At 32.1% G+C, this 27217-nt stretch overlaps 1 protein-coding gene across 1 annotated transcript in view; it reads left to right on the top strand.

Annotated features, from left to right (window-relative positions):
- LOC129003297 (nucleolar protein 58-like) overlaps positions 1–27217 on the top strand; it is a 72899-nt gene that overhangs the window by 1037 nt on the left and 44645 nt on the right. The window contains exon 2 of the mRNA XM_054431587.1: positions 263–480. Within this exon, the coding sequence (XP_054287562.1) occupies positions 263–480 (218 nt within the window). The remainder of the gene's footprint in view (positions 1–262; positions 481–27217) is intronic.

Here is a 27217-nt window from a genome sequence, read left to right as displayed (position 1 = left end):
CTTGCGAATCTCCAATTGCTGCTAACTCAAATATCTCAACATTTACATTCAAAACTATTTGAATTTTTCCCTAATGATCTATCACAAGAAAAACTCCCAAGACTCTTGGCTAAGGAAATCTCATCTAAAGATCTAATTAAATGTGTCAAACCTTTGCTAAAGAAAAAAAATTTCAGTGATAGGTTCTTCTCAATTGAAACCAGCAATTTTTTGAGTAGTACAGTGGAAGATGCTTTGGCTGTTTTTAATTGTGGTTTACCAGAGCCTGAGGTTAGCTTGATTGAAGATGATGATAATGATAAACCTTCAGTTCCAAAAAGAACCCATGAGCCCAGTGTTAAGGTTTCCCTTAAGAGGAAAAGAAATCGTTCACCATCTCCATCTGAGTCATCTGAAGCATCATCGGGTGATGAACATTCCGAGGCTTCTGATTCTGGATCCGAATCAGATAACTCAGACAAGTTTGATAGGTTGTTTGTTGTAAAGTCCACAAAAAAATCCTCTAACATTAGGCAAACATTTCAAACTCAAAAGAAAAGATTGAGGAAGAAACTTATTACACCCGGTGAGGAGGGCCGTTACATGATTAAAATAGAGCTAACCGACACTAAAGATCTTAAGAAATGTCCAACAAGCAAGTTTTGGACTAAAGTATCAACTAAAGTTGTTTTTTTGACAGAGCCAAAAACTCACATTTTCAAAAAGATTAGGACTGTTTTGTATGATGTAGGAAGAGCTATAAAAGAAACGCCTGGAGTAGAGTGTGAGGAGGTTAAGCTGGATAGGAAAACTAATTAACAAGCAATTGTTTGTAGGCGTAGTACGTTATTAGATAGTTAGCTTATTACAAATAACTTATAAATAGTGGTGTTAGTTACACAATTGTAGAGGAGAAACCATTCTAAATAGTTTTGTTAATCCACAGGATGGAGGTAAGCTCGGAAGGGGAGATGGAAACGGACGATGAAAGTGTTGCTCGAACACATTCTAGATTTTACCGGTCGTGTTCTGGACCATTTAATGAATTTGTTGAATTAAGAAATGCATTCAGCGGAAACTTGAAAACATTTTATCTTAAAAACGGTGATGAGGAAAATAAGGACTTGTGTTTTTTGTTAATTTCTGTGGAATCAAAAATTAAAAGTATTATTCAAAACCTTTTAAGTGACTATGGGGCTTTAAAGTTCAATATAGTTAGTGAATGTACTTATATTAAACCAGTGACAGATGAAATTCAACTAAGAACATTTAAAACCAAAAACAAGGCTGTGCTGGAAAGCTCTTCAATAAACTCAATTTTGAGAAAAATGTTTAGTAAGCTGTGTTATGAAGAACATGAATACGAAGGGAAGGGATCAACGCTACGGGGTGGACGCTATCAACTGTTGATGGATTGCTTCTGAGATTTAGCAGGTATAGACCATTGCGAGGAAGCACCTATATTCCTCTACCAAAGGAAATCGCATTAAAGAAAGCCGTCATCAATCCTAAGAACCATCGGGATATGAACTGTTTTGAATGGTCTCTCCTAGTAAAATACACAAATGATTGTAGAATAACTGCTAAAACTTTAGAACATAGACACAAATTCAACTTCACAGGAATTTCCTTTCCCATACCAATCAAACAAATAAGTAAATTTGAAAAACAAAATCCCGGAACCAGTGTTAACGTTTATGGTTTAAATCAACAGAACATAGTCTATCCTTTAAGAATAACCAATGAAGAAAAACCTAACCATTTTGACTTGCTTTTTATCTCAAAAAATGGTGTTAACCATTACTGTTATATTAAAGATTTGAGTAGATTAATAAGGAAACAATTAACTACCAACACTGGAAAATTGTCTATCTGTAAACGATTTTTTAAACATTACCAAGGTCCTAAGAGGAAAGTAAATCTAACTGCCCATTTAACTGACTGTTCCAAACAGACCCCAGCAAGAGTAGTAATGCCATCCAAACCTTCAGTAAATAACCAATCTGACCCGTCAAACATTTTGAAGTTCAAAAATCATCACTATTTATTTAAACTGCCAATTGTTTGTTATGCTGATTTTGAATGTTTGTTATTAAAAACTAACAAAAAAGTTTCTGATAAGACCTATGTTAATAATGTTCATGAACCAATGAGCTTTGGGGTGTATGTTGCTTATGATGATTCTCTGCCTTCTTATATAGCTAACTATTTGCCTAAAGAACCATACATTTATCGAGGGTTAGATGCTCCAGCAAAATTTATGCATTACATGAAAACTCTGGCTAATTTAATTGGTGATTTAACCCAATTAAATGTCCCTATGTTGCCTTTAACAAATGATGAGAAACAACGGTTTAAAAATGCCTCAAACTGTGAACTGTGTGACTGTGAATTTACATTAATTAATTGTCCAGTTCGTGATCACTGCCACTTTAGTGGACGATTTAGGAATGTGCTGTGTTCACAATGTAATCTTAAGAGACAATCTCAGAAATTTTTACCAGTATTTATGCATGGAAGTTCTAACTATGACAACCATTTTGTAATAAGAGAATTAGGGTGTGATAATTACAGAGTCGGTGTAATACCTAATTCAAAGGAAAAATATGTTACATTTTCCAAATATACTCAATCAGGCATTACTTTAAGATTTGTGGATACTTATCGTTTTATGGATCGATCATTAAGTGAGTTGGCTAATAACTTGCCAAAAGAAAACTTTTCCCATACTAAAAAGTTTTTTCATGAATCTGATTTACCTCTGGTCACTCGTAAGGGAGTGTACCCATACCAGTATACGGATAGCTGGGAAAAACTAAATGACAAACAATTGCCAGACAAATCCTTCTTTTACAAGGGTTTGGGAGATCCAACGATGGTTGATCCAGAAAATGATTCGTACCCTTATCAACTAGAACCGATTGATGAAAATGAATATCAGCATGCAAAAACAGTCTGGTCACATTTTAAATGTAGGGACTTAGGAAGCTATAGTGATCTCTATCTTAAAGTAGATGTACTACTACTTTGTGATACATTTGAGAACTTTCGATCAATTTGTGTTGAAAATTATGGATTGGATTGTGCTCATTACTTTTCTTTGCCAGGTTTAACATTTGATGCTATGTTAAAATACACAAAAGTAGAATTAGAACTGTTTACAAACTATGACATGTATTTGTTTATTGAAAAAGGTGTAAGAGGTGGAATCACATCCTGCTCTAAAAGATATGCTCGTGCTAACAATAAATATATGAAAGAGTTGTATGATCCAAAAGTAGAAAGTTCTTATCTAATGTATTTTGATGCCAATAACCTCTATGGCCTAGCCATGAGTAAATCTATGCCACTAAATTCATTTGAATGGATGAACAAACAAGACATAGCATCTTTTAGAGTAGATGATATTCCTGATGACTCTTCTGTTGGTTTTGTTTTGGAAGTTGATGTTGAATATCCAATTTATCTCCATGATTCACATAATGACTTACCACTTTTTCCTGAAAATAAACCACCACCAAATTCTAAGCAAACCAAACTGTTAACTACTTTAGAAAATAAGGAAAGATACGTTACCCATTATTTAAACCTTAAACAGGCTATTCAACTAGGCTTGAAAGTAACAAAAGTCCATAGAGTCTTAAAATTCAATCAAAGCCCTTGGCTTAAACCCTACATAGATTGGAATACTGCAAAAAGAACATTAGCTAAAAACCCTTTTGAGGAAGACTTGTATAAAAAAATGAACAATGCAATGTTTGGTAAGAGTATTGAAAATATACGTAAAAGAATGTCTCTTGAACTGGTGACATCACAAAAACGTTTGGATAAATTAGTTTGTAAGCCTACATTTTTGAATAGAACTATTTACAGTGAATCCTTAGCTGCTGTCTCTTGTTCAAAAGAAAGTATTGTTTTTAATAAACCCATTTATATTGGGTTTACAGTGCTAGAGCTGAGTAAACTTCATATGTACGATTTTCACTACCAAATCATAAAACGGTTTTTTGGTTCAAATGTTAAACTCTTGTATTCTGACACAGATTCACTTTTTTATGAAATTATCACTAATGATATATATGTAGACATGAATAGCCCTGAACTAAAACAGTATTTTGATACTTCTAATTTTTGTAAGAATCATCCATACTTTTCAGCTAGTAACAAGAAAGTGCTAGGTAAATTTAAGGATGAATGTTCTGGCAAAATAATTATTGAGTATGTAGGTTTGCGTCCAAAGCTTTACTGTTATGAAATATTTGAACAGGTTGTTAGGAAAAAAGCTAAAGGTGTTAACAAAAAGGTTGTGGAAAAAGCCATCAATTTTGATGATTTTAAAAAATGTTTGTTTAATAGAGACTTGAATATTTGTAAGAAACAAACTCTGTTTCGGTCAAAAGATCATAGAATTAGCACTATTACTATCAATAAAATTGCAATGAATGCAAATGATGACAAAAGACATATTCTAGATGATGGTATTAACGCCTTAGCTTATGGGCATTTTAAATTATGTCAGTGAAATATGTAAATAAACTTGTATATATGATATTAATTTGTGTTTTTAATTTCCTTTATTATAATGGTATAAGGTTAACATATAACAACATATTTTAAAAACAAGATTTATTTATATAATACACTATTTACATAACCTTTTTGACAGTTCCAGACAATGGAGAGTAATACACTAATCCATCACTTATAATCAAACAATATGCAGCAGTATTTGCAGGAACTGCTTTTGTAGTTTCAATTTCAAGACGTACATCAATTGTGCCACTTTTTAAAGTTTCAGATTGTTTAGAACAATCACATACAAATAATGGTGAACTCTCAATGAAGTCTTTTTTGCTTATACATGGTTGATCATCACTTCCTGCATAGAAAGAAGATTGAAACTTTGCATAGTACTCATATAACAAAGCTTTATTTCCATTCAATGGATCATATGGGTAGTATATTCCATTTAAATAAAGCCTTATGTTATTTAAATCACAAAAATCAAAATGTGATGCATTTTTATTATTTTTTTCTTTACGTTCAGTTTGGAAACCTACAATAACATATCTAGGTTTCTCAATAACTGATAGTGTCTTAACAGTCCATGTTTGAGAAGTGGTTTGAGGTAGCACAGGGTACTCATGCATTTGCCACCTCCTAAAGGCAATTCTTAAAGGTTGATCTTTTTCCACTAGTTTTAGAAGTGATAGTTTAATTTCATCATCAATTTTCACATAAGGCATTTTCCAGATAAGTTTGGTTATTACAAATTTAACAGTTTGTAAAGATGCTGCAGCTTGCAATATTGCATTTTTGTCTGATGAAGATCTTAACAATACTAGTTCTTGTTTCACATTTAGCAAAATCTCTTTAAAATCTTCAGCAAAACCAAGCAACAGCTTGAGTGGTACACAAAATGAAAAGTTGGTTTTATCTTCAAGTACATCAATCTTAGGTAATGTTCAGCCAGCGTTCCCCATCCAGTGAACATCTCCAGGACGTGATGTAAGTATATTTTTCATTGTAGTAGTTATTCCAACATTTTTTACTCGATCTATTTCTGTTCCACATAGCTCATATCTTATTTCTTCGAATAGAAATGCGATTGCATTATTTATAAGATTAGTTGTAGTATCATCATTTCCATCCTGTTTTTTCAAAGTTCCCTCAATTAAAATATAACTCTCACTTGGTAACGTATATACATCTTGCTGGTGAATTGGTATTCTTATTTCATCACTGTTTCCAAAAGTGTTTGATGAATAAGGATTGTGAGAATGGAATTGAAAGTCAATGACACTGTTGTCAAAGCTTGATTCAGAATTTATATTTAATATTCGATTCATTTCTTCTTGAATATCCCAATATTTTGCAAAAATAATAAATTTTCAGGGGATAAAGTTTTGATAAACTTATTGTTACTACGCACTGTAAAGTTGGATGTGGATGGCAGGGCTGCTCTTTCCTCAATGACTGTATGTTGAATGCTGGGATATTTATGTATAAATGGTTCTCTTTTTTGATTATAATTCCTAAAAAAGACTAATCCCATTTTTTATCTGCGCTGCTTTTCTCTTATAACTATACGTATATTTATATTTTCCCCTCTCAGATTAACTAACTCTCCGTTTTGATCTTCTAGAGCAATTATAAACTCTTCCAAACTATTTTGTTTGTTTATTGGAAGATAAGTTATTGTATTTGGTTTCTCAACAATTTTAAACCCCGGTGCTACAGTTGGATAAAACTCATGTAATACATGTCCTTCAACACCGTCAATATAAGATCCTCTTACAATATTACAAGTGATCCGTATGACATCTACTTTGTTAATGGAAACTTGATTGGGTGATTCAGTCCATTTATTTGGCTCAACCATGATTTTGTCGCTAAATCCAAGGAGAGACCCTAATGTTCCTTTTTTTGTGAAGTCTATTCCCTTGTCACAGAATATTTCACATTTTAAAGTGTTATTGTTAGCAACAAGTTTAAATTTAATGTCAAGTTGCTGCCTTTCTATTTGCTTATTAATAAACTCATTTATACTTTCAATTTCATATGATCCTGTAGGAAGGCTAATCACATCTCCATTTGAAAAATATAATTTATTATTTTCATTCTCCTCCACGTTGGGTATTGAATTATAGGTCAACAAATCATGGAACCCCATTTCCCATTCATTTGATGTTGATAAATCAAATGGTGGAAACAGCGTATACCTAATACGTGATGAACTCCCTTTTATGCAAATCATTATGTATGACTGGCTAGAAAGTCTAAACACAAATGACCACAGTTCACTTCATCCTCCTTTTGTATAGGAAAATAATTATATCTAACCTCAGTGTGGTAAGGTCCACTGTTAAAGTAGCGTTGAAGTTCAACTGGTGGTTTGAGATTTCCAAAGCTGTCAAAATATTGGACTCTGAAACTATTTTTTGTATAACACACCCAATGTGTCCCCTTTCCATTGTTGTCATCCAAATTAACAATTCCAGTTTCCTTTTCACTTATATTATGAGGCAGTAAATCCCGCATAAACACTCCTCTAAAATTAGGTATATTTAAACGTGAAACCCACTTTAAAATATCCTTGTTACTAAGTGGTCTGTTAGGAATACTATTTATCTCCTTTGTTAAGTAGACGATCTTTTTTTTTTCTTTGCACATCCTGATCCTGATTTATAGGGTCTTAGATATAGGCCTTTACCTTTTCTTTTAGTTGCATTAGCTTTTCTTGTATTTTTCTTATTTTTGCATTTACATCTTCTCTTTTTCTTTACCTGTTTTTTTCTACCAGCACCAAGTTTATTTTTAGCTTTCATTATATTTGTAATAGTCCAAGCTGCTGCCTTTTCACCGAAACTTGAATCAGAAGCTTTCACTCGTTCCCAAGCCTGCTCAGCTAACTGTTTGTCAGCAATAGATCTGTTTTTACTATCAGAAAATTTGGAATATGCAATATCATGCAGTTTACAGACTGAGTCTAATTTGTTGATACCTGGATCACCACGAGCCAATCTAGTCTTTAAATCCGTTCCAGGACCACAGTACTGATAGCCTGGCAAATGCAGTTCCGTTGGTAAGATGTCTATAGCACGGTTTAAAATGTTCCCAGCTGCGCCTGTAAGACTACTGATCAGGCCGGAGCCTCTTGGATAACTGATGCGACCAGGTCGGGAGAACATCATATTTATTAATGATTTTCAGCTCCTGATTTGTCTTTATTTATTATCACTGGTGCAGGCGTATTAGCTTTTGGTTGTACCAAAGCGTTTTCACTCACTCCAAACAAATCGCTCCAATCACAAGTATGCAACGATTTATTTACTCTTTTTTTCCATTCCTCTTTAGTAAGCTTTGGTTTGTTTTTCTTTTTCAAATTATTATGAATCGCAAAAGACATTTCAGCCAATACATCAGCAATAAATGAATAGCTTATTGCATCTCCTTTTGCTTTAGGAAAACCTATGTTTTTTATAACATTTCCCTTAGCATCATATTCTTTACTTTCTTTTAAGGCTAGAGTATTAACTTGTAAATAACGAAGATTTACAGCATCATGTGACAGTTTTGGATCTTTTACATTACAAATATTTAAATTCTTTGCATTAAACACACTTTTATCGACAAGTAAAGCATTTTCCTTTAAAGTTCTATAGTTTACTGCATCACCATCCGCTATAGGAAAGCTTATATCTTGCACTCTGAATTGGTGAAAAGAGTAACTGTCAAGCAGTTTTACCGGTGAATTAGAAGTAAAATATAATTTATTAACAGCATCACCATCACTAATTGGTACATCCAAATTGCTTACTCTAAGCCCTTTCGCATCATACTCTTTCTTTTCATTCACCAATAAACAATTTCCAACAGATGTATTAAGTGTAAAAAGATTTACAGCATCCCCAATCTCTGTTGGTGTTCCAACATTACAAATCCTTTTGAGTTGGATATCATAATCACCATCATCTGTAAGATTAAAACCATCACCTTTAGGACCCTTTTGACCTTGTGCAATTTGAGCATTACCAGAGCTCGAGTAGCGTCCAAATTTATCAACACTCATCATGAAGTTCAGAACTGAAATGAGGGTAGAGATAATAAAACAATCAGTTTAATTACAATTATTTGGTTATTTATTGAAAATTAAACATTAATAACACCATTGTTTTCCAATTCCAACAATTCTTCAATAATAGAATTTATTTCATTTTTATGTCCATTATTTCCTGCTTCTTGTGATCCATATAGGAGGCGCAGACGGTCAACAAGTTCATTTGGGTCATCGAAGTAAATATATTCCGGCTTTCCATTGCCTAATGTAACTCCGTGTGAATCTGATTGTGGAGCAAGCAGATCAGATATGTTGTCATTGGATTTGCTTTAATAACATAATCTTGCTGTGGTAATTTATTTTTTCTACTTTTTGGAGTAGTTTTTAAAACACCACTACCACTTGCACCATTATTATCCCATTCATTTAATATTGGAGCAATTATATGCAAATACTTATGACCCCTGTTAGACCTTCGTCTACCAAGTGCTGAATAATTCACTCGATAAACATTAGTATCTTTTAAAATACCAGCATAACTTTTTAAATCTTCTTCAGTATAAATGTATTGGTTTGGTGAATTCATAAATATCAGCTCATAAAGCCCTCTTGTTCCTAAATACCTCACACCATTTACTATAATGTCATTTTCATCAATTTCAACTTTTTTATCACCAATAATCCAGTCATTTCCCTCTACACGAACACCATAGTTGTGGTCAATAGGTTTACCCCCTCTAATTAATTTGAGAAAATAATCTTTAGCTATATTGCCTGTGAAAGTATGTTCAACAAAATCCTTAGCATAGTGTCTTCCTTTTGGTGTTCCTCAGCCTCACCTGTACTTGTTGTTTCATAAACCACTGGCTCATGTTGCATTTCTTCAATACTTTGTTCATCGTCTCCTTGATTTTCATACTCCATTTCATTTGCATCAAATGTGGTACTAGGGATTGCTGAACGTTTGGAAGGTGGTAGACCTTCATTTCCATCATCATATTCATAGTCACTTTCATAATCCTCTCGCGTAGGCAGATTAATCTTTTGTTTACGTTTCACTCCTTGATCGGGTGCGCGTATAAAATGTTTAACTGGGGTTGCTTCTTCAAAATTTTCAGTAGGTTTTCTCTTACGATTATTCAATTTCTCCTTCTCTGATTTACTTTCTTCCTGTTCCTCTAGTAGTTTAATCAAAGGTTCAGCAACAGGTTTCCACTGCTTTTCCAGTAATTCACTATTATCGGTTAGTTGGCGCTGTAGCGCTTGATGTTTTAATTTAATATTCCTTCTAAGTTCACTAATCTCCTTAACCATTTCTTCCTTTGTTTTATCTTTAACCCAATCATCATAAAATTGTTCAGCCATTGTTTGCTGTCAACATATGTACTGGTAATGGTTAAAATGTAACATGGTAGAGAGTTATATCTTCTCCCCACCACTATTATCAAACTTTGATAAAAACGTCTAATCCATTTCGATAGCGACCTTTACCCATTTCTCTGTCTTTGTCTATCACTACAAATGAATTTTTCCCACTACTCCACACTTTTAAACACATTTCTTTAAAAGTTCCAAAAGTCATATCAGTGTTAACATGGTCATGATAAATATGTTGTAAGTTTCTATTGTCTTGTTTGAATAAAACAATAAAATTAGCGTTATCCCTAACCAATTGTTTTGGTACATAGCTGTATGTTTGGCAAATATAAAACGTATCAATATTGTTATGTCTCCCCATTGAAAAGTAATTTTTTATATTTTGCTGTTTTTCACATGCAACATCATCAAATATCATTATTGAATTAGGAATGATTTCAGAAGGATGCAAAACTTCATCATTATCTGAAAACATGTAAAACCCAATTTCTTCAATTTGTTTCATAACACACTCAAGAAATTTGTATTTAGGCTGATATAAGGATTTAGAAAAAATGTATACATTTTTAAAATACAATCCACTTGGTGAGAAAAGAAGATTTTACATCAAATTAGTTTTTCCACAGTTTGATGGTCCACAAATAATGCACCTGATAGTATTTGGAAGGAGAACACCATGATTTTTGCTGGATGATTTATTTTTATCGTTGACTCTAATAACCTTATCTAGATTAACAACACTAAAAGAATTTTTTTGTTTGGTAAATTTCATATCTTACTTCACACTAACTCACTCTGGCTAATCCAACTATCATGTGACTTGTCAAAACCCAGCCACCGCACTAATAGCCTGTCCCCCTTTCTCCTTATAACTTTTTGAACTAAGTAAATATCTGAAAACTTAGTTTTACTTAGTTCTTCTTGATAAAACCCACCTTTCAACACTTCTCCTTTGGAGTCTTTCAGAATATAAGTTGGCGGGTTAGTTGGTTGAACTTTTGACACTGTATAAACCTCATTGCTCCACCTTGGCCAGTAACCTTTTGACAATTGTTTGAATCTTAAACTTATTCTAACTTTATCTCCCACCTTAAACTTTTGCTTATACACTTTTAATTTTCTACTTCTTACAATTCTCAAGAGAATTTGTTTTTCATTATCTTTGTTAACATCAACAGGCTTTATACCAATTGTCCTATGTACTTTATTGTTATAACGTTTAATTATGTCAGGAAGAATTTGCAACCATTTAAAATTACCTTGTACAGTAAATAATTTCCACATTTCACCTTTTAAAGTTCTATTAAATCTTTCAACTATTGATGCTTTTTTATCTGAGTAAGTATAATAATGATTTATATTAAAACTTCTTAATAAAGATTGAATTTGTGAGTTAAACCATTCTTTTCCTTGATCAGTTTGAAAATGCTTCATTTTATGAACTTCCAAAATAGGTTTTAATGCAATAACAACTTCTTTAGCAGTTTTTGATTTTAAAGGAACAGCAATTGCATATTTTGAAAAACAATTAATCATAGTCAAAATGTATTTATATCCATTGTTCACTGATGAAAAAGGTATCATTTCTACTAAATCAGCTTGATAAAGATCATTAATACCTTTTAACTCTACATACCGGGTTGGAAAGTTTTTTCTTGACTGTTTGTGTAACTCACTAGCAATCTCAGCTCTGATATTTGACATTTTACTACAGTGCTTGAAAGGGAATGATGAAAATAATTGCTACAGAACACTTTTAACATCAAATTATTTATTTTACAACAGATCAAATAAAACAATTATCAAAAACCTTTTATGTATTTACAATAAATCACAATATGGTGATGCTTTTTTGTGTTCCACCATTGGATCTTCATCAGGATTCCACTGATCCAACATAAGGCCACAGCTTACACAAGTAGTAGCATCATCAATACCAGTATAGTAGAATCCAGCTTGAACCATCTTCTCTATGTTTGGATAAGCTTTAGGGTACGCTAGAAATGTCTCTCTCATCACATCTTCCATTTCCCTTACACTTCCCTTTAATTGGCTATAATTTTTAAAATCCAAAGACACATTTTTACTCATTTCACAATCTGGATTTGTTAATTTATGTACAAAATTAATGTGTTTTAATGTTAACTTTCTAGAGCCAGATTCCCATCCACATCCACAACAAACAATATTTTCAAATAATTTAGTTCTATAAAATCCAGATTTAATCAAATCACTTTTTTTAAAATTAAATAAGTTGCAACATGAAGCTTCACCTGAATTACTAGATGTTGAGGAACAAGATGCTGAAGTTGGTGACTCCATCATGGTGCATTAGCCACTGAATCAAGTAATGTGTTTTCATTTTTAGCAAGCAGATCAAAGGTTATCTTATGTTTGCAAAAATAGCAATATTTTCTTTTGATAACTGGGCCATCAATTGCATCACCTTCATTAGCAAACTGATAGTGTTCTTGGCAACGCAAGTTTTCTATGATGTCTGGATCAGACTGCAAATGCAGTGGAAGTTTGTGATAGATATATTCTAAGACATTCACATAGTTAATGATAAACTGTTTTGGCAGATACTTAACCAACTCATCCTGCATCACATATCCTTTTTCAACCCATTCTTTTATAGCTAAATCTATATTTTTACTAGTGTAAATAGCAACCTGCTTCTCAATATTCCACCATTGCAGTAAAACGTGAACGTTAATGTATGCACAGTTAGTTGGGGAATGGCTAAAACTGCAAGTTTTGAAAGAACCTAAGTGCACTCTTGCTTTTAGATCTGATAGCTTTGGACACCCCAAATCTTCTAGATTGAACACCTTAACCTCGAACTCAGACAGAAGTTGAGCAATAAAATGTTTCTTTTCCAAACCCTTAACATACACATTTCCTTTTATATCAATATATTTAAATATATCTTTAATCTGAGAGTAACCTTTGAATCCTGAACTCCAATATAGACCATGCAAGGCAACCCAGTGTACTTGTTTCCTCACTGTCTTTGGTAACTCGTGTAGACTGCAGGGGGGTAGAAAAAGCTGAAGCTCGTATATCTGCCCATCTGTAGATATAATTGCTAGCTCCTTAATGATGAATTCATTATCCTTATTCTTGAATCCTTGGAAATCCAAAATAAACTCCATTGAACCTGTAAATTATCTTATATATTAAAAAAATTTGGTTTTTCTTTTCCGAGTTCGTTTGGCTCTTCTACCCGACCGATTTTCATGATTGAGGTCTCAAATTGAAGGTATGCACGCTCAGATTTGCCATCAAGCATCGGCATATATTTATCTATAATCCTACTCGGTTTATACGTAAAAGAAATTTGCTCCCCATGTTATTCTTATGGGAGTTAAATTTGGTTTATCTTTGCCGAGTTCGATTGGCTCTTCTACCCGACCGATTTTCATGATTGAGGTCTCAAATTGAAGGTATGCACGCACAGATTTGCCATCAAGCATCGGAATATAGTTATCTATAATTCCACGCGATTTCTACGTAAAAGAAATTTGCTCCCCATGTTATTCTTATGGGAGTTAAATTTGGTTTATCTTTGCCGAGTTCGATTGGCTCTTCTACCCGACCGATTTTCATGACTGAGGTCTCAAATTGAAGGTATGCACGCACAGATTCGCCATCAAGCATCGGAATATAGTTATCTATAATTCCACGCGATTTCTACGTAAAAGAAATTTGCTCCCTATGTTATTCTTATGGGTGTTAAATTTGGTTTATCTTTGCCGAGTTCGATTGGCTCTTCTACCCGACCGATTTTCATGATTGAGGTCTCAAATTGAAGGCATGCACGCACAGATTTGCCATCAAGCATCGGAATATAGTTATCTATAATTCCACGCGATTTCTACGTAAAAGAAATTTGCTCCCCATGTTATTCTTATGGGAGTTAAATTTGGTTTATCTTTGCCGAGTTCGATTGGCTCTTCTACCCGACCGATTTTCATGACTGAGGTCTCAAATTGAAGGTATGCACGCACAGATTCGCCATCAAGCATCGGAATATAGTTATCTATAATTCCACGCGATTTCTACGTAAAAGAAATTTGCTCCCCATGTTATTCTTATGGGTGTTAAATTTGGTTTATCTTTGCCGAGTTCGATTGGCTCTTCTACCCGACCGATTTTCATGATTGAGGTCTCAAATTGAAGGCATGCACGCACAGATTTGCCATCAAGCATCGGAATATAGTTATCTATAATTCCACGCGATTTCTACGTAAAAGAAATTTGCTCCCCATGTATTTCTTATGGGAGTTAAATTTTGTTTCTCTTTGCCGAGTTCGTTTGGCTCATCTACCCGACCGATTTTCATGATTGAAGTCTCGAATTGAAAGTATGCACGCACAGATTTTCCATCAAGCATCGGCAAATATTTATCTATAACCCCACTTGGTTTATACGTTAAAAAAATTTCCTCTCCATGTATTTCTTATAGAAGTTAAATTTTGTTTCTCTTTTCCGAGTTCGTTTGGCTCTTCTAACCGACCGATTTTCATGATTGATGTCTCAAATTGAGGGTATGTACGCACAGATGTCCCATCAAGCATTGGAATATATGTAGCTACAGTCCAAACCCGGATTATACGTAAAATAAATTTGCTCTATTGGTAGTTAAATTTAGTTTTCCATTTCCCAGTTCGTTTGGCTCTTCTACTCGACCAATTTTCATGGTTGAATTTTCAAATTGAAGTTATGCATGTCCAGATTTCACAACAAGCATCGGTTTAAGATACAATATACAAAATACAAATCTTATATATTAAAAAAATTTGGTTTTTCTTTTCCGAGTTCGTTTGGCTCTTCTACCCGACTGATTTTTATGATTGAGGTCTCAAATTGAAGGTATGCACGCTCAGATTTGCCATCAAGCATCGGCATATATTTATCTATAATCCTACTCGGTTTATACGTAAAAGAAATTTGCTCCCCATGTTATTCTTATGGGAGTTAAATTTGGTTTGTCTTTGCCGAGTTCGATTGGCTCTTCTACCCGACCGATTTTCATGATTGAGGTCTCAAATTGAAGGTATGCACGCACAGATTTGCCATCAAGCATCGGAATATAGTTATCTATAATCCTACTCGGCTTATACGTAAAAGAAATTTGCTCCCCATGTTATTCTTATGGGTGTTAAATTTGGTTTATCTTTGCCGAGTTCGATTGGCTCTTCTACCCGACCGATTTTCATGATTGAGGTCTCAAATTGAAGGTATGCACGCACAGGGCATAAACGTAAACAATATTCTAGAACGATTGGCCGAATGTATAATGTTTCACCTGCGGATTCCGAGCGATATCATTTACGTATATTATTACTACATGTAATTGGTGCTACCAGTTTTGAAGATTTGAAAACGTATGAAAATTTCACACATCCTACATTTAAGGCAGCAGCAACAGCACGAGGATTAATATTGGATGATATGGAATGGCAGCGAGCCTTACAAGAGGCCTTTTCTTTTCAAATGCCATACCAGCTTCGACAGTTGTTTGCCTACATCTGTATATTTCAGTGTCCATCAAATGTTCTGAATTTGTGGAATCTCTTTAAGGACTCAATGTCTGAAGATTTCCTTAGATCATACCCGACCGAAGTAGCTTACCAATTAGCTCTGAAAGATATTTCAGAAACGTTAAAATTACATGGTTTCTCTCTGAAGTCATTTGATTTACCGTCTATTGATGAATTGCCTCAAAATACATGTATAGAGGAAACTATAGATGAAATCCAACATGATGAACTAGCGAAAATGATCGCTTCATCAAATGAAGAACAACGTGTTGTGATTGATGAAATTCTAAACTTACTTCTAAACAATGATGAGTCTGCAAGTGTTAAGGCATACTTCATAGATGGACCTGGTGGCACCGAAAAAACATTTGTATATAAATGCTTAATCCAGAGCTGCATTAATATTGGAATGCCAATCATATCCGTTGCATGGACTGGGATTGCTGCTATGTTACTTCCCTTTGGCCTCACAGTTCATAGCCGATTTAAATTACCACTGAATTTGAATGAACATTCTGTCTCCGGCTTAAAAGTCAACAGTAAAGAGGCTTCTATCATTCATTCTGCAAAATTAATAATTTGGGATGAAGCACCTATGGCCAACAAATATGCTCTAATGTGTGTCAACCGGCTACTGAAAGATATAATGGATAACGATGTGCCATTTGGTGGGAAAATCATTATCTTAGGTGGAGATTTCCGGCAAGTGTTGCCGGTTGTGCCTCATTCATCTAGAGCCTCTACTGTTCAGAATTCAATTAAGTTTTCATACCTATGGCCACTATTCAAAATTTTTAAATTAACAAAAAATATGAGGGCTAAAACTAATGAGTTAGATTTTGCTAACTTTTTGCTCGAAATTGGCAATGGGGAATACCCAACAATTGATGACAAATCTGTGGACTTACCCCCACCACTTATCTCTGATTCAGACATAGTTTCAGAAATTTATGGAAAAACCCTACAAACGCCTATGGACTCATCGTACTTATCAAAATGTGCCATTTTAGCACCAAAGAATAAGCATTGTGAGGAAATCAATAAAAGAGTTTTAGACCTCATCCCAGGCTCAAGCAAAACATATATAAGTGTGAATAAACTAATTACAGATGATGACAGTGAACTATTGCAATTCCCTATTGAATTCCTCAACAGCCTTGAGATGGTTTGCCTTCTCACAAATTAGTCTTAAGGGAAGGTGCCATTGTGATGTTATTAAGAAATTTAAACTACACAGCAGGTCTTCTAAACGGAACAAGACTTATTGTCAAGAAAATGTATGAAAACAGTTTAGACTTAGAAATCATAACTGGCACAAATATTGGACAACGTGCACTATTACCCCGCATTGATCTCTCTCCATCAGATCATACAGTACCATTTTCTTTCAAACGAAGACAATTCCCCATAAAGGTTGCGTTCTGCATGACCATCAACAAGGCGCAGGGCCAAACAAATGATTGAGTTGGTGTGTACTTGCCTGAACCAGTATTTAGTCACGGTCAGTTGTACGTCGCCTTATCGAGAGGGAAATCTTTCGATACTGTAAAAGTAGAAACTAAATCAAAAGGTGGACGAACAGCAAACATTGTTTGGAAGGAAGTATTATAAAAGTCGTAATATTAATAAAGATTACCAGATGGAGGGAACTACTCCTGAGAATATGCGTACATGCAATTCTATCGACAGAGATGTCTATTTTACAAGAAATATTGTTGTTAATAAAACATTCTTAATAAAGCCTCATTCACGCTGTGTTACATATGAGTTAACAAATGTACGTGCTTTCTCTGTAGGTGCTTTTAGGAAGTGTGTGGATATTGTTCTGGATTAATTGATTTTCAAAACGGAAAAAATACATCGGGACGATTTTCTCTGTGTTATATGGAATGTGTTATACTTTAATTTGGTCATAAGGCGAAATTAATCCAGCAGCCCTATAAGAGTTTAATTAAAGCTGTACCGCCCTTATTAAGTTTAGTATTTTATTTTTTTATTATTAATTTCAATGCTGCGGAGCAGCACGGGTCATCTAGTATTATATAATTTATTCCCCATCCTCATAAAAGCTTCCATTTAAGTCTGAATACTGGTAATTAAATCTTTTATAAAACTCTTTGTCTATATCGGTAATTGATTTCTTTAATTCTGTCCATGTATCTACATCCAAAGAAATACTTTGTCTTCCTATTGGAGAATTAATTGTTATAATAATTTTTGTATCAGTCTGAACATTTCTAAATTCCACTTTCATATCATGAGTAATAATAAAACTTTTAAACAAATCCATTCTAAAATTTACCTGAGCACTCAAACAGCAGCTTGAAGTCCGTGATGCAAAATAACATATATCACTCAACTATCACACCACTTATATACCAGTAAATCACGTGTAATTATGACGCAAATATAAGTCAAAGTTCATGGTTAAGCTAAATAAGCACATCCAAAGTTCATGTCAGATAAGTTAATTAGTTGTTATAACGTTCCTCAAATGCTTCACTGATTGTAGGAAATATTTCTTGAAATTTTTTCCATCTTTCACTATCCAATTGAATTACACTATCTCCCAACTCTATTTTTACATATGCATTAGTTTCATTATTCCCAACTACTATCTTAAAATTATCCACAATTGAAAACACTTTGTTTTGCTCCTTTTTAAAATCATGCCTTTTAATAAACTCTTGATCAATTTCATGTAGATATGGTTTTAGTTTTTCCCATGCTTGAGCATAGATAACAAAATTATCACCATTAGATTCAAAAGCAATATATGTTTTATCATTAACTTCTCTCAGTAAAACCCTAAAGTTTTCAGAGATATTGAACATTCTTTCTTCCTCCATCCTTCTTAATGGGTGTCAAGAACTATACTAAATGATATAGCAAATAATACACACTTTTATACCAAAAAACAAGCTTTATTTTATAACTAAAAATCACTTAACAAATCTCTCACAAAATGATTAGCATCTTCCTCCTGAACACATGTTACTTTACGATCTTGTAATGGTTCACTACTCCTCTCTGACGGTGCATACTTTGTCTGTGCTTTGTACATCGTTGCATCACCAGGTGACCAGCTAGTTGAGGAAACAAACCCACTCTGAACAGGTCGCCCTGAGCTAGAATCAGCTTGACGTTCGTATTGCCTTTGATATGGGAGAGGAAAATCCAGGTAAAGGTTCCTTCTTAAATCCTGGCCAGGAGGGTTTCTTTGAGGCGGCTGCTGATTGTCTTGCTGAGACATTATAGTCTGTTCACCATGAAATCTCATTAATAAATGGCAATTACCACATAATGCAATATAATAGCAACTGTTTAGAGCACGCTTATCAGAGATCAAGTTAGCTCAGTGCCAAAGTATTAGACTCAAAGTGGTAGGGAACCAAGGCATTGCTCACTTGATCTCATTTTATGAACTTTTTGCTCGAATAGTTCATTATATTTCTGATAGGTTGCGCAGCAAGCGCTTTACTATTCATATTGTGAACTTTATTCTCGATTAGTTTGTTACATTTCTACTAGGTTGCGCAGCAATCGCTCTGATACTACTCTATAATCCAACAAACCTATATGAAAACCTCAAGTAAATAATGCACTCGCCTTTTGAAACAAAAAGCTCGGTTCCAGAAGAGACAGTGTTTTTCCAAAAAGTAAGTTCCAGAACAGACATTTACTCTCTTGTTTCAGCTTTCGTTATTAGAATATTATTTTTTAAATATGGCTTTTTTAATTATACCTAAAATACAAATTTAAAGTAAATGTGTTGCAGTAATAGTCATGTTATAAAGTGTGATTGTAAATTATTGCCATCATAGTTTATCCAAAATATATATTAATTGATCTTGGAAAAATAATATAAAAACACATACAGGGTGATTGTTACTCAGTGTGACAAACACTTTTTTGTGTAAGTACAAAGTAAATGCAGTGTGATGATGCATATAAAAGGTTCCAAGTCTAAAAATTAGCTTCCCAAAAAATTATGTTATGTTTTTTCAAAACTAACTATGTTTTAAACTTAATACAGCTATTTCTCAATTACATGTAAATGGATTGGAGTATATAATGTCACGTTCGTGTTCTACAATAAATATTGAATAAGAATAATCGAAAATGACGGAGGATTAGTTGTAAAAACTCCATCGTAAATAGATTCAAAGATAAAAATTAAGATGTCTGATACAAATTTTAAAAACATTGGTCTATTGCATTTTTTCACACACTGTATACAAGAAAGTGCCCGAATTTGGTAAAAACTGCGCCATTTTATAAGATAAAATGATTTTTTGGGAAGCTAATTTTTAGACTTGGAACCTTTTATATACATCATCACACTTCATTTACTTTGTACTTACACCAAAAAGCTTTTGTCACACTGAGTACCAATCACCCTGTATAAAAAATATATATATAAATAGCATACACCTAAATAAGTAGCTCTGAAAAAGTTATGTCGTTATATTTTTTGTCTTCAACAAATCAAAGCAGTGTTCATAACAATACAGGCATCTTTATATTTGCTATAAAATGAGAAAAATTGGTTAGTAAATATAAATAATTTAGGTCTTTGTAAAATGCAGTCACACTACTGAACCGTTTAAAATAGACACATACTTACAACTTTTTTTCTATTCATTTTTCTTGGTAAATTTAATTTAATGATATTATGACATTAGAAATTTGCAGTAATGGTTTTCAACCTTTTATAACAATACCTTGCTTCATGCATCCTATATATATATATATATATATATATATATATATATATATATCATAGAAGTTTGAGACAAAATAAATCGGTTATAGTCATTAATACATAACAAATTGACTAAGATTTGTTCTGTGTTTCATCGAATACCAAGTATATATTTTCTAATAAATGTTTTCCATGATATTCTAACTGTCCGAAGCATGAATACACTTGAAAAGAACCTGTATTGATCATAATCAAAACAAATAACGTTTTTGGCCCGAAAATAAACCTTACTTAGCATTGCTTAAATGGAACTGCCAAAACATTACGTTAATGATATTAGTATAGGATTCGGGCAAACAACCTCATTTGTTTATGTTTATGATGCATACCGGATTTTATTCTAGTATTCGTGGTCCGAACTATGTAAAGGGAACAAATAAAATTATGTTTTTGGTTTTTTACTATCGCTTTGGTCCTAATTCACAGCATAATTTGTCCCACCCTTAATATTCTCCCTCTTAAGATGACAACTGCTGATGCCTCTTAATCCTTCCATGTTGACAATCCTCTTCAGCTCTCTCCTTAACTTTACATCGTTGTACTTTATCAGACATCTCGAATCTCTACATCTTGGGCAGATTACTTAATATGAAAAATAGTTCTGCATTCATACAAAAAATGGTTATTACAAATTAATAATACATGATGCATAATAATAAATAATATATTAGGCTTAGTCTTTCAGAATACAATAGCATCATTTAAATTATAGTTGCCAATATTGGTATAGATCCATCCTACTGTCTATGAAATGACTGTTTAAATATATTTTAATATTTGGAATAGGTGGTATTGTTTTCATATGTTCATTTATATGCCTAATTGAGTTAATATTTAGGGAAAAGTCATATTTTTTATTTAAATGCAATTAAAAATACTATAAAGGTAATTTAACAAACGAATGAAAATAAAAATCAATATTATCAACAATATTATCTGATTAAGCTTGTCCCTTGATCATGTTTATGGAGGTTAGCCTCTAGATTACTGTATACTACCTAGAGGGGTTTAAAACCTGCATTTAAGTAATCCAATTCGTTGTTTTTATGTCAAAACCGGTTTCCTTGTACGTGACCTTGAGATGACTCTACAGAGTTGAAAACGGTTGTGGCATAGAAACAACGAGTTGGATTACTTAAATGCAGGTACATAACCCTAAGTTGTACCATGAGTGTAGCTCACGAAGATAAAAACTATTAAATTTAGCTCTAAATGAGCTCATATTTCCATATGCTCACATTTTGTTAAATATAAAGTTATATAAAAAACCTGTCCAGGCGTCTTGTCATATTCTTTAAAAAAGATAAGGGTATGACTCTCACAATTCGAGAATACTGGGGAATTACTTCTTCTATTACAATAATAATTGTGGGTAATCTACAGTGTATTGTATTGTATTAGTTTGCTTGGATATGCGACAATGAAGATAAACAATTTTATCGACAATTCCGCCGCAAGATTTGACAAACGATTCATTCACTTATAACCGTGACGAGAATGTGAAACTGTTTGAGACAATAAGTGAAAGTTAAGAGTAAATACTTTAAGTGGTTGAATTGTTTTTGGCAAACTTTGTACGCAGGCATTAATATTCATGTCTAAGTTTACCAAAGTAAACTTGGTTCCTTCAGTCAAGAACATACATCCTGTTCATATACAGAAGAGCTTTATTATAAATCATTTCACAAACATTAACAGGCAAATAATACGATTTTTTAGTTATTTGGAAGGCATATTGTTAAGTACAAACAAATGAAATGGGAAGAAAAACTACATTTTAATTATAACAGTTCAAAGTAATATGCTATTACATTGAATGCTTCAAATGTCAAGCATTCAGATGAATACTTTAGATGAATTGATTGATTATTAAGAGGATTATTCTTGCTACGCATTTTTTTTTTTTTTTTTTACCAAGCCTGTCTAAGAAAGCGATGCTTACATTCTTTGCCTATCTGTAAAAAACGTAATACAATGGTTAAGGAAAATAATTACTAAATATACCCAAATCATATTAAACAAAATGTAGTAATTACATAATATTTATTGTAAGGAAAAATTACTTTAAGGAAAAAAAGACTATAAGAAAAGACAAAGTAAAAACTAAAATGTTTATTAATATCAAGGTTTTTTAATATTATAGAATAGTTATATATGTGTTATAATAAAGTATAAAAACTACACAATTCTACTCGAAACAATGGCAATAATACGAAAAATCTAATAATAGAAGATAGATAGGGTTTTTCATTCGAGATCAATATCAGAGGCGTATATTTCATTGTTTGACATAGGATCTGTAAATCTGTTTCATGGTACATTACCCTTTCCTTTTTCATCCAAAACTTCTGGTTGTTTTACTCTCGCAGCCACTGAAACCTTAGTTTTATTTTAATTTCAACAATGTGTTTGTTTCTTTAGTTTTTAACGAAAAGAAAATTTGTCTTGCATTAACAGATAAAACTATGAAGGGTAACGAAATATTTGTTTAATTGCACGTATAGTATTCACTATATTTTTATTCGTCATTACAGTACTGGGGTATGCAGGTGTTTTAAAACATTTAACAATTGGGATGAATCATGTAAAATAAAGAGTTTATATTCATTAATTACAAGAACAATTAAACACTAAATCTAAGTGTATATAATAAAGTGGAATTTATACTTTTCTTTAGCCAAATTCATAACGGTAAATTTAATTATCGTAATCATTTGATTTCAATTATGTTGATACATCATCTATGTGTTACAAATAGATATCAACCTAAGAAATCAACCTGCTACAAAATGAGTTCACAGATCCCACGTGACTTTGATGAATTCTGTTTTACATGAATATTTATCAGAAGTCTTTATTGTCTCTCGTCAGATCGCTTTTGCTACATTTGCAATTTATAGTAGCAATTAGTCAATTACTGTATGTGATTTTCCATTTACATCTCTGATACAGTAGATACAAAGAAGATATCAAGAATAAGAGTAACATAGTTGAGTTTATCGTCAAGTGAATATGAAATAAGAGGTAGGCAATGTAAACTTCCTAGAGAATAAACACTAAATGAAAATAAACAATTTACCTGTGCTAATATTCTTATTATTGTTTCCAGTACTTTCAACGGGCTTAAAATTAAATTAAAAATATTTAATTTTTTACTTTTTGTTTAACATATATATATTTTTTTTCTATATCCAATAGTTTTCTCAATTTGTGTCAATATAACAAGGTCGTCATTAAAAATTACTTTGCAATTTTTAAAGCTAATTATTTAAAATATAAATAATCAATAAGGAAACTTAAATTTTATTTAAAATACTCCATTGTCCAATTGTACAATTATTAACAAATACTTTATGACAGAACCAAAACTAAATTTCCAAAGTATGATAAAATAGTAAATATTTTACTTAAAAATGAAAATAATATTTGACATAACTCTGGGATGTATTAATGTTGATGTTTGGTGAGAAATAGTAATTGACACATTTCTGTTTAATTATTTTCTTTACAAACTAGAAACATACATAATTAGTGACTTTACCAGGTAATATATGAATAAAGTCAACGATTTCATTAGAGTAAAGAGGGTCTTGCTTCATTAGGTAAGGAAGAAAAACGAAGTTATCTTGAATCAACTTAAATTGCTCCTTATTTACGACAAGTATTTCGTCTCACGGTATGTAAATCACGTTACTTGTTCTCCAAACAAAACTCAAACGGATGTAGTAAATGTTTTTTTCAAGCATATTATTTTTATAAAAGTAATTTATATTATATTATTAATATTAATTATAATTTATAACATATTAATTTTTTTTGCAAATACATATTTAAAAGCTAAAATCTTTAATCATGTTAACGTAAATAACACAATATGGACTAAGATGATTTGAATTGTGGTCCACTGTTATCAATCAATATTTACTCTAGCACAACAAACTTCAGAGCTTCTAGTATGGAAAGACAAGGATATTTTGTTTACACATCCGTTTAATTGGTATTCTCCAAAAACCTTCATACTTTTTATAACAATTCAATAATCTAGGTGTTACATGGAGATTACTCGTTACAGCGATAGATACGTTATTACAGCCATGGATAACATTTACGCCTAAGATTTTGTATAAAAAGCGACCATTCAACACCAATCAAAATAGTTTTATTTAAACGTAACTAAAAATCACAATACTTAATCAGCAAGATGTTTATATGATAATAATATAAGAATGATTTTTTAGAAAATTATAAATCTAAGATGTTATTATTATATCCCTTTAGGCCAACATCCTTGTAGTTCAAGAATGCCTCGGTTACAACATAGGTTGTAGTGCAGTGTTAACCACCATATGGTACACATTGTAGGGACAGCTGCACTAGTTCCTACGGTTTTGAGGCGATGTTAATTCTTTGTTATTCGAAAATGAAATTCAAATATGACCACAAAAAATGGTAGTTTTCGAACGATATTTTATTGCCTAGTAATATCCTACGAGATAAAATATTTTTCTCATCCTCTTAAATATTTTCTTTTCAATATTTTTGAAGACACAAAATTTGATAATAATCGTATCATATTTAAAACTTATTGTGTAGCACTAAGCCATTAAAAATTCAATATCCGTACAAATGCAATGTAATAGTAAGTATATTAGTAAAATAAAACCAATCTATGACTCTCAAAGGAATGGTGATATTGGGAATATTCAATATGCGGTAATGCTGTTTAGCAGTGATATGCAGAAAAAACGTAGCCTAAAAACAACTACATTTTCGTATTGTATTGGTTTCGTTCAAAAAATGTAATAACCATCAACTGAGACTTTCGTTTGTTTTAAGTAACTTTATTCGTGATAACGGAACCAAATTGTTATTTTAAACCATTAATGTAAAGAAATAAAAAATGAGGCTCTTCTATTATGTAAAACGAATGTATTTTATTATTGTCTTTACGTATTGTGTCTTGTTTTTATTAAATAATAAATGCATAGAGATATCACATAATGTATAATAATAGGAATTTATTACTGCAAAAGAAAAAAAACTGCATTCTAAAATAATATATTATATTTTTCAACATGCATTGTCCATTTTTATAACGGCTATACAACAAATAATCTCCAATCTGCTCATTATTGTATCAGAGACAAGATAAACTAAGCAAAGTTTCTTCATGAATATTTATTTGGTTGGGGTGTGTTGATTATTTAGACAAGCTGTGTAATCAACTACTTAAATTCTAATTTGCAATGGTAAAAATATGTTTTCTATATAATTTTGACACAGATTTTTAATGAAAATAATATATAACTAACAATTAAATGTATAGAATTATTTTAAGTATTTTTTGTACCGTACAATGTTCCTTTTTATGGTATTGATATATGTAATGTATTTCTAAAATATCTCACCAAAGCCTAAGATAGTTCACCCCTAGTGAAATAGCAGGCTTAGAAATTAAATTGTTCCAATGCAATCGCGAAATATACGGGGCTTTGGCAAATAATATTTAACACTAGATATAAAAAAGTCTCTATTTTTACACTGGTTTATAATTATGGTTTCACCAATCAATTGCTATTTTTTACATTTTGAAATCCTCATTACGTAACCCCCCTGAAGTAGATACAGTGTCCTAGAATCAAGTCGATGATTCCATTAAAGTAAACAGAGCCTTGCTTCATTAGTAAAGGAAGCAAAATTAATCCATCGTGAATCTACTTAAATTGTTTCTTATTTGCGTACTTTTTTGATTTATATCTTCTTTTTCTCTAGAATCAAAAACGTAAAAACATTTTTTTATAACTGTATAATGAGGCTGGTGTAATTAATTATCGAAGTTATTACAATTACCTTAGTTAGTTACAACACAGAGAAGTAAGATATTGTTACTTTACTTTACTTCTCTGTGATATATATTTTTACTTGTATGTGGTTACAATTACCTGAACAATGTGAATAGAATGTTCTGTAACACTCAATGCTACAAGAATATACCTAATGATTCAAAATCTTGTTTATTTTTATCTTATAATTTTTCACTCGGGGAACAACATTCAGAGCATCAGAATATTTGACGGGAAAATATGCATTAGCTTACAACTCAATAATAACATAGACTTCAATTACACAGATCTTAAAATTTAAAATTATGAAAGAATGTTTGTTATTAACTAGGTTGGTTTAAACGTAAAAAGTAGGTATAAATGCAAGTTTAACCTAAATATGTTGTATTATTTATATGTATTGTTTCATGAGTGTATCTTTTAATCTTTTATTTTATGAGTGTTTTATTTTTAGCGAATAGACCTAATTATAAAGGATATGGATATATGCTTATATCAACACAATGGCAGATTGGTTTAGATAAAAAGTGTTTTCACCACATTTTGATGTTTTTAGCTGTTTTACATACTAAATACTAAATTGGTGACTGAAGCTACGTTTTGCTGGCCATGCCAGATGTCATCGTCATTTGGGGACCGAGTAGGTTTTTACATCCCTAGGGCCGCAAAATCAACTGCCCGCTTATTTTCTTATAACATGAATGCATATTAAATACACAATTAGTATCCATAGCATTGCAATAGAAATATTTTATTGTTACCGCTGTCTAGCAACTATTTGTTATATTTTTTTCTAATACCTCAAGTTATTTCTTCAAATAACCGTTAAGTTTTTGTTGTTTTGACTATCATTGTACAATATTATTGTGGTGAATAGTGTTAATAGGGTATAGTGTGGTGAAATATAGCGTTCGTACCACAGACCAAAATAGTTTTGCAGCTTCGTTTTGCGACTTCGTCTCGAACTTAAAAGCTATCTTGAGCCGGCAATAACTCATTTTCGACCCTAGGTACGAAATATACTATTATGCAGATTTTACAAATACGTAACATGGTTCTGAAACCTATATTGATGAAATTATATAGTTATATTTCACTATGATTATTGGTCAGTTCATGACATTTTTTTTTATTTTTTTCCAATTAA

Source organism: Macrosteles quadrilineatus, unplaced genomic scaffold (assembly GCF_028750875.1).
Source record: "Macrosteles quadrilineatus isolate MER2022 unplaced genomic scaffold, UCM_ALF_1.0 Scaffold_9__3_contigs__length_116548681, whole genome shotgun sequence".
In the NCBI taxonomy this organism is placed as follows: Eukaryota; Metazoa; Arthropoda; class Insecta; order Hemiptera; family Cicadellidae; genus Macrosteles; species Macrosteles quadrilineatus.
This window is presented reverse-complemented; position numbering and strand designations above follow the sequence as displayed.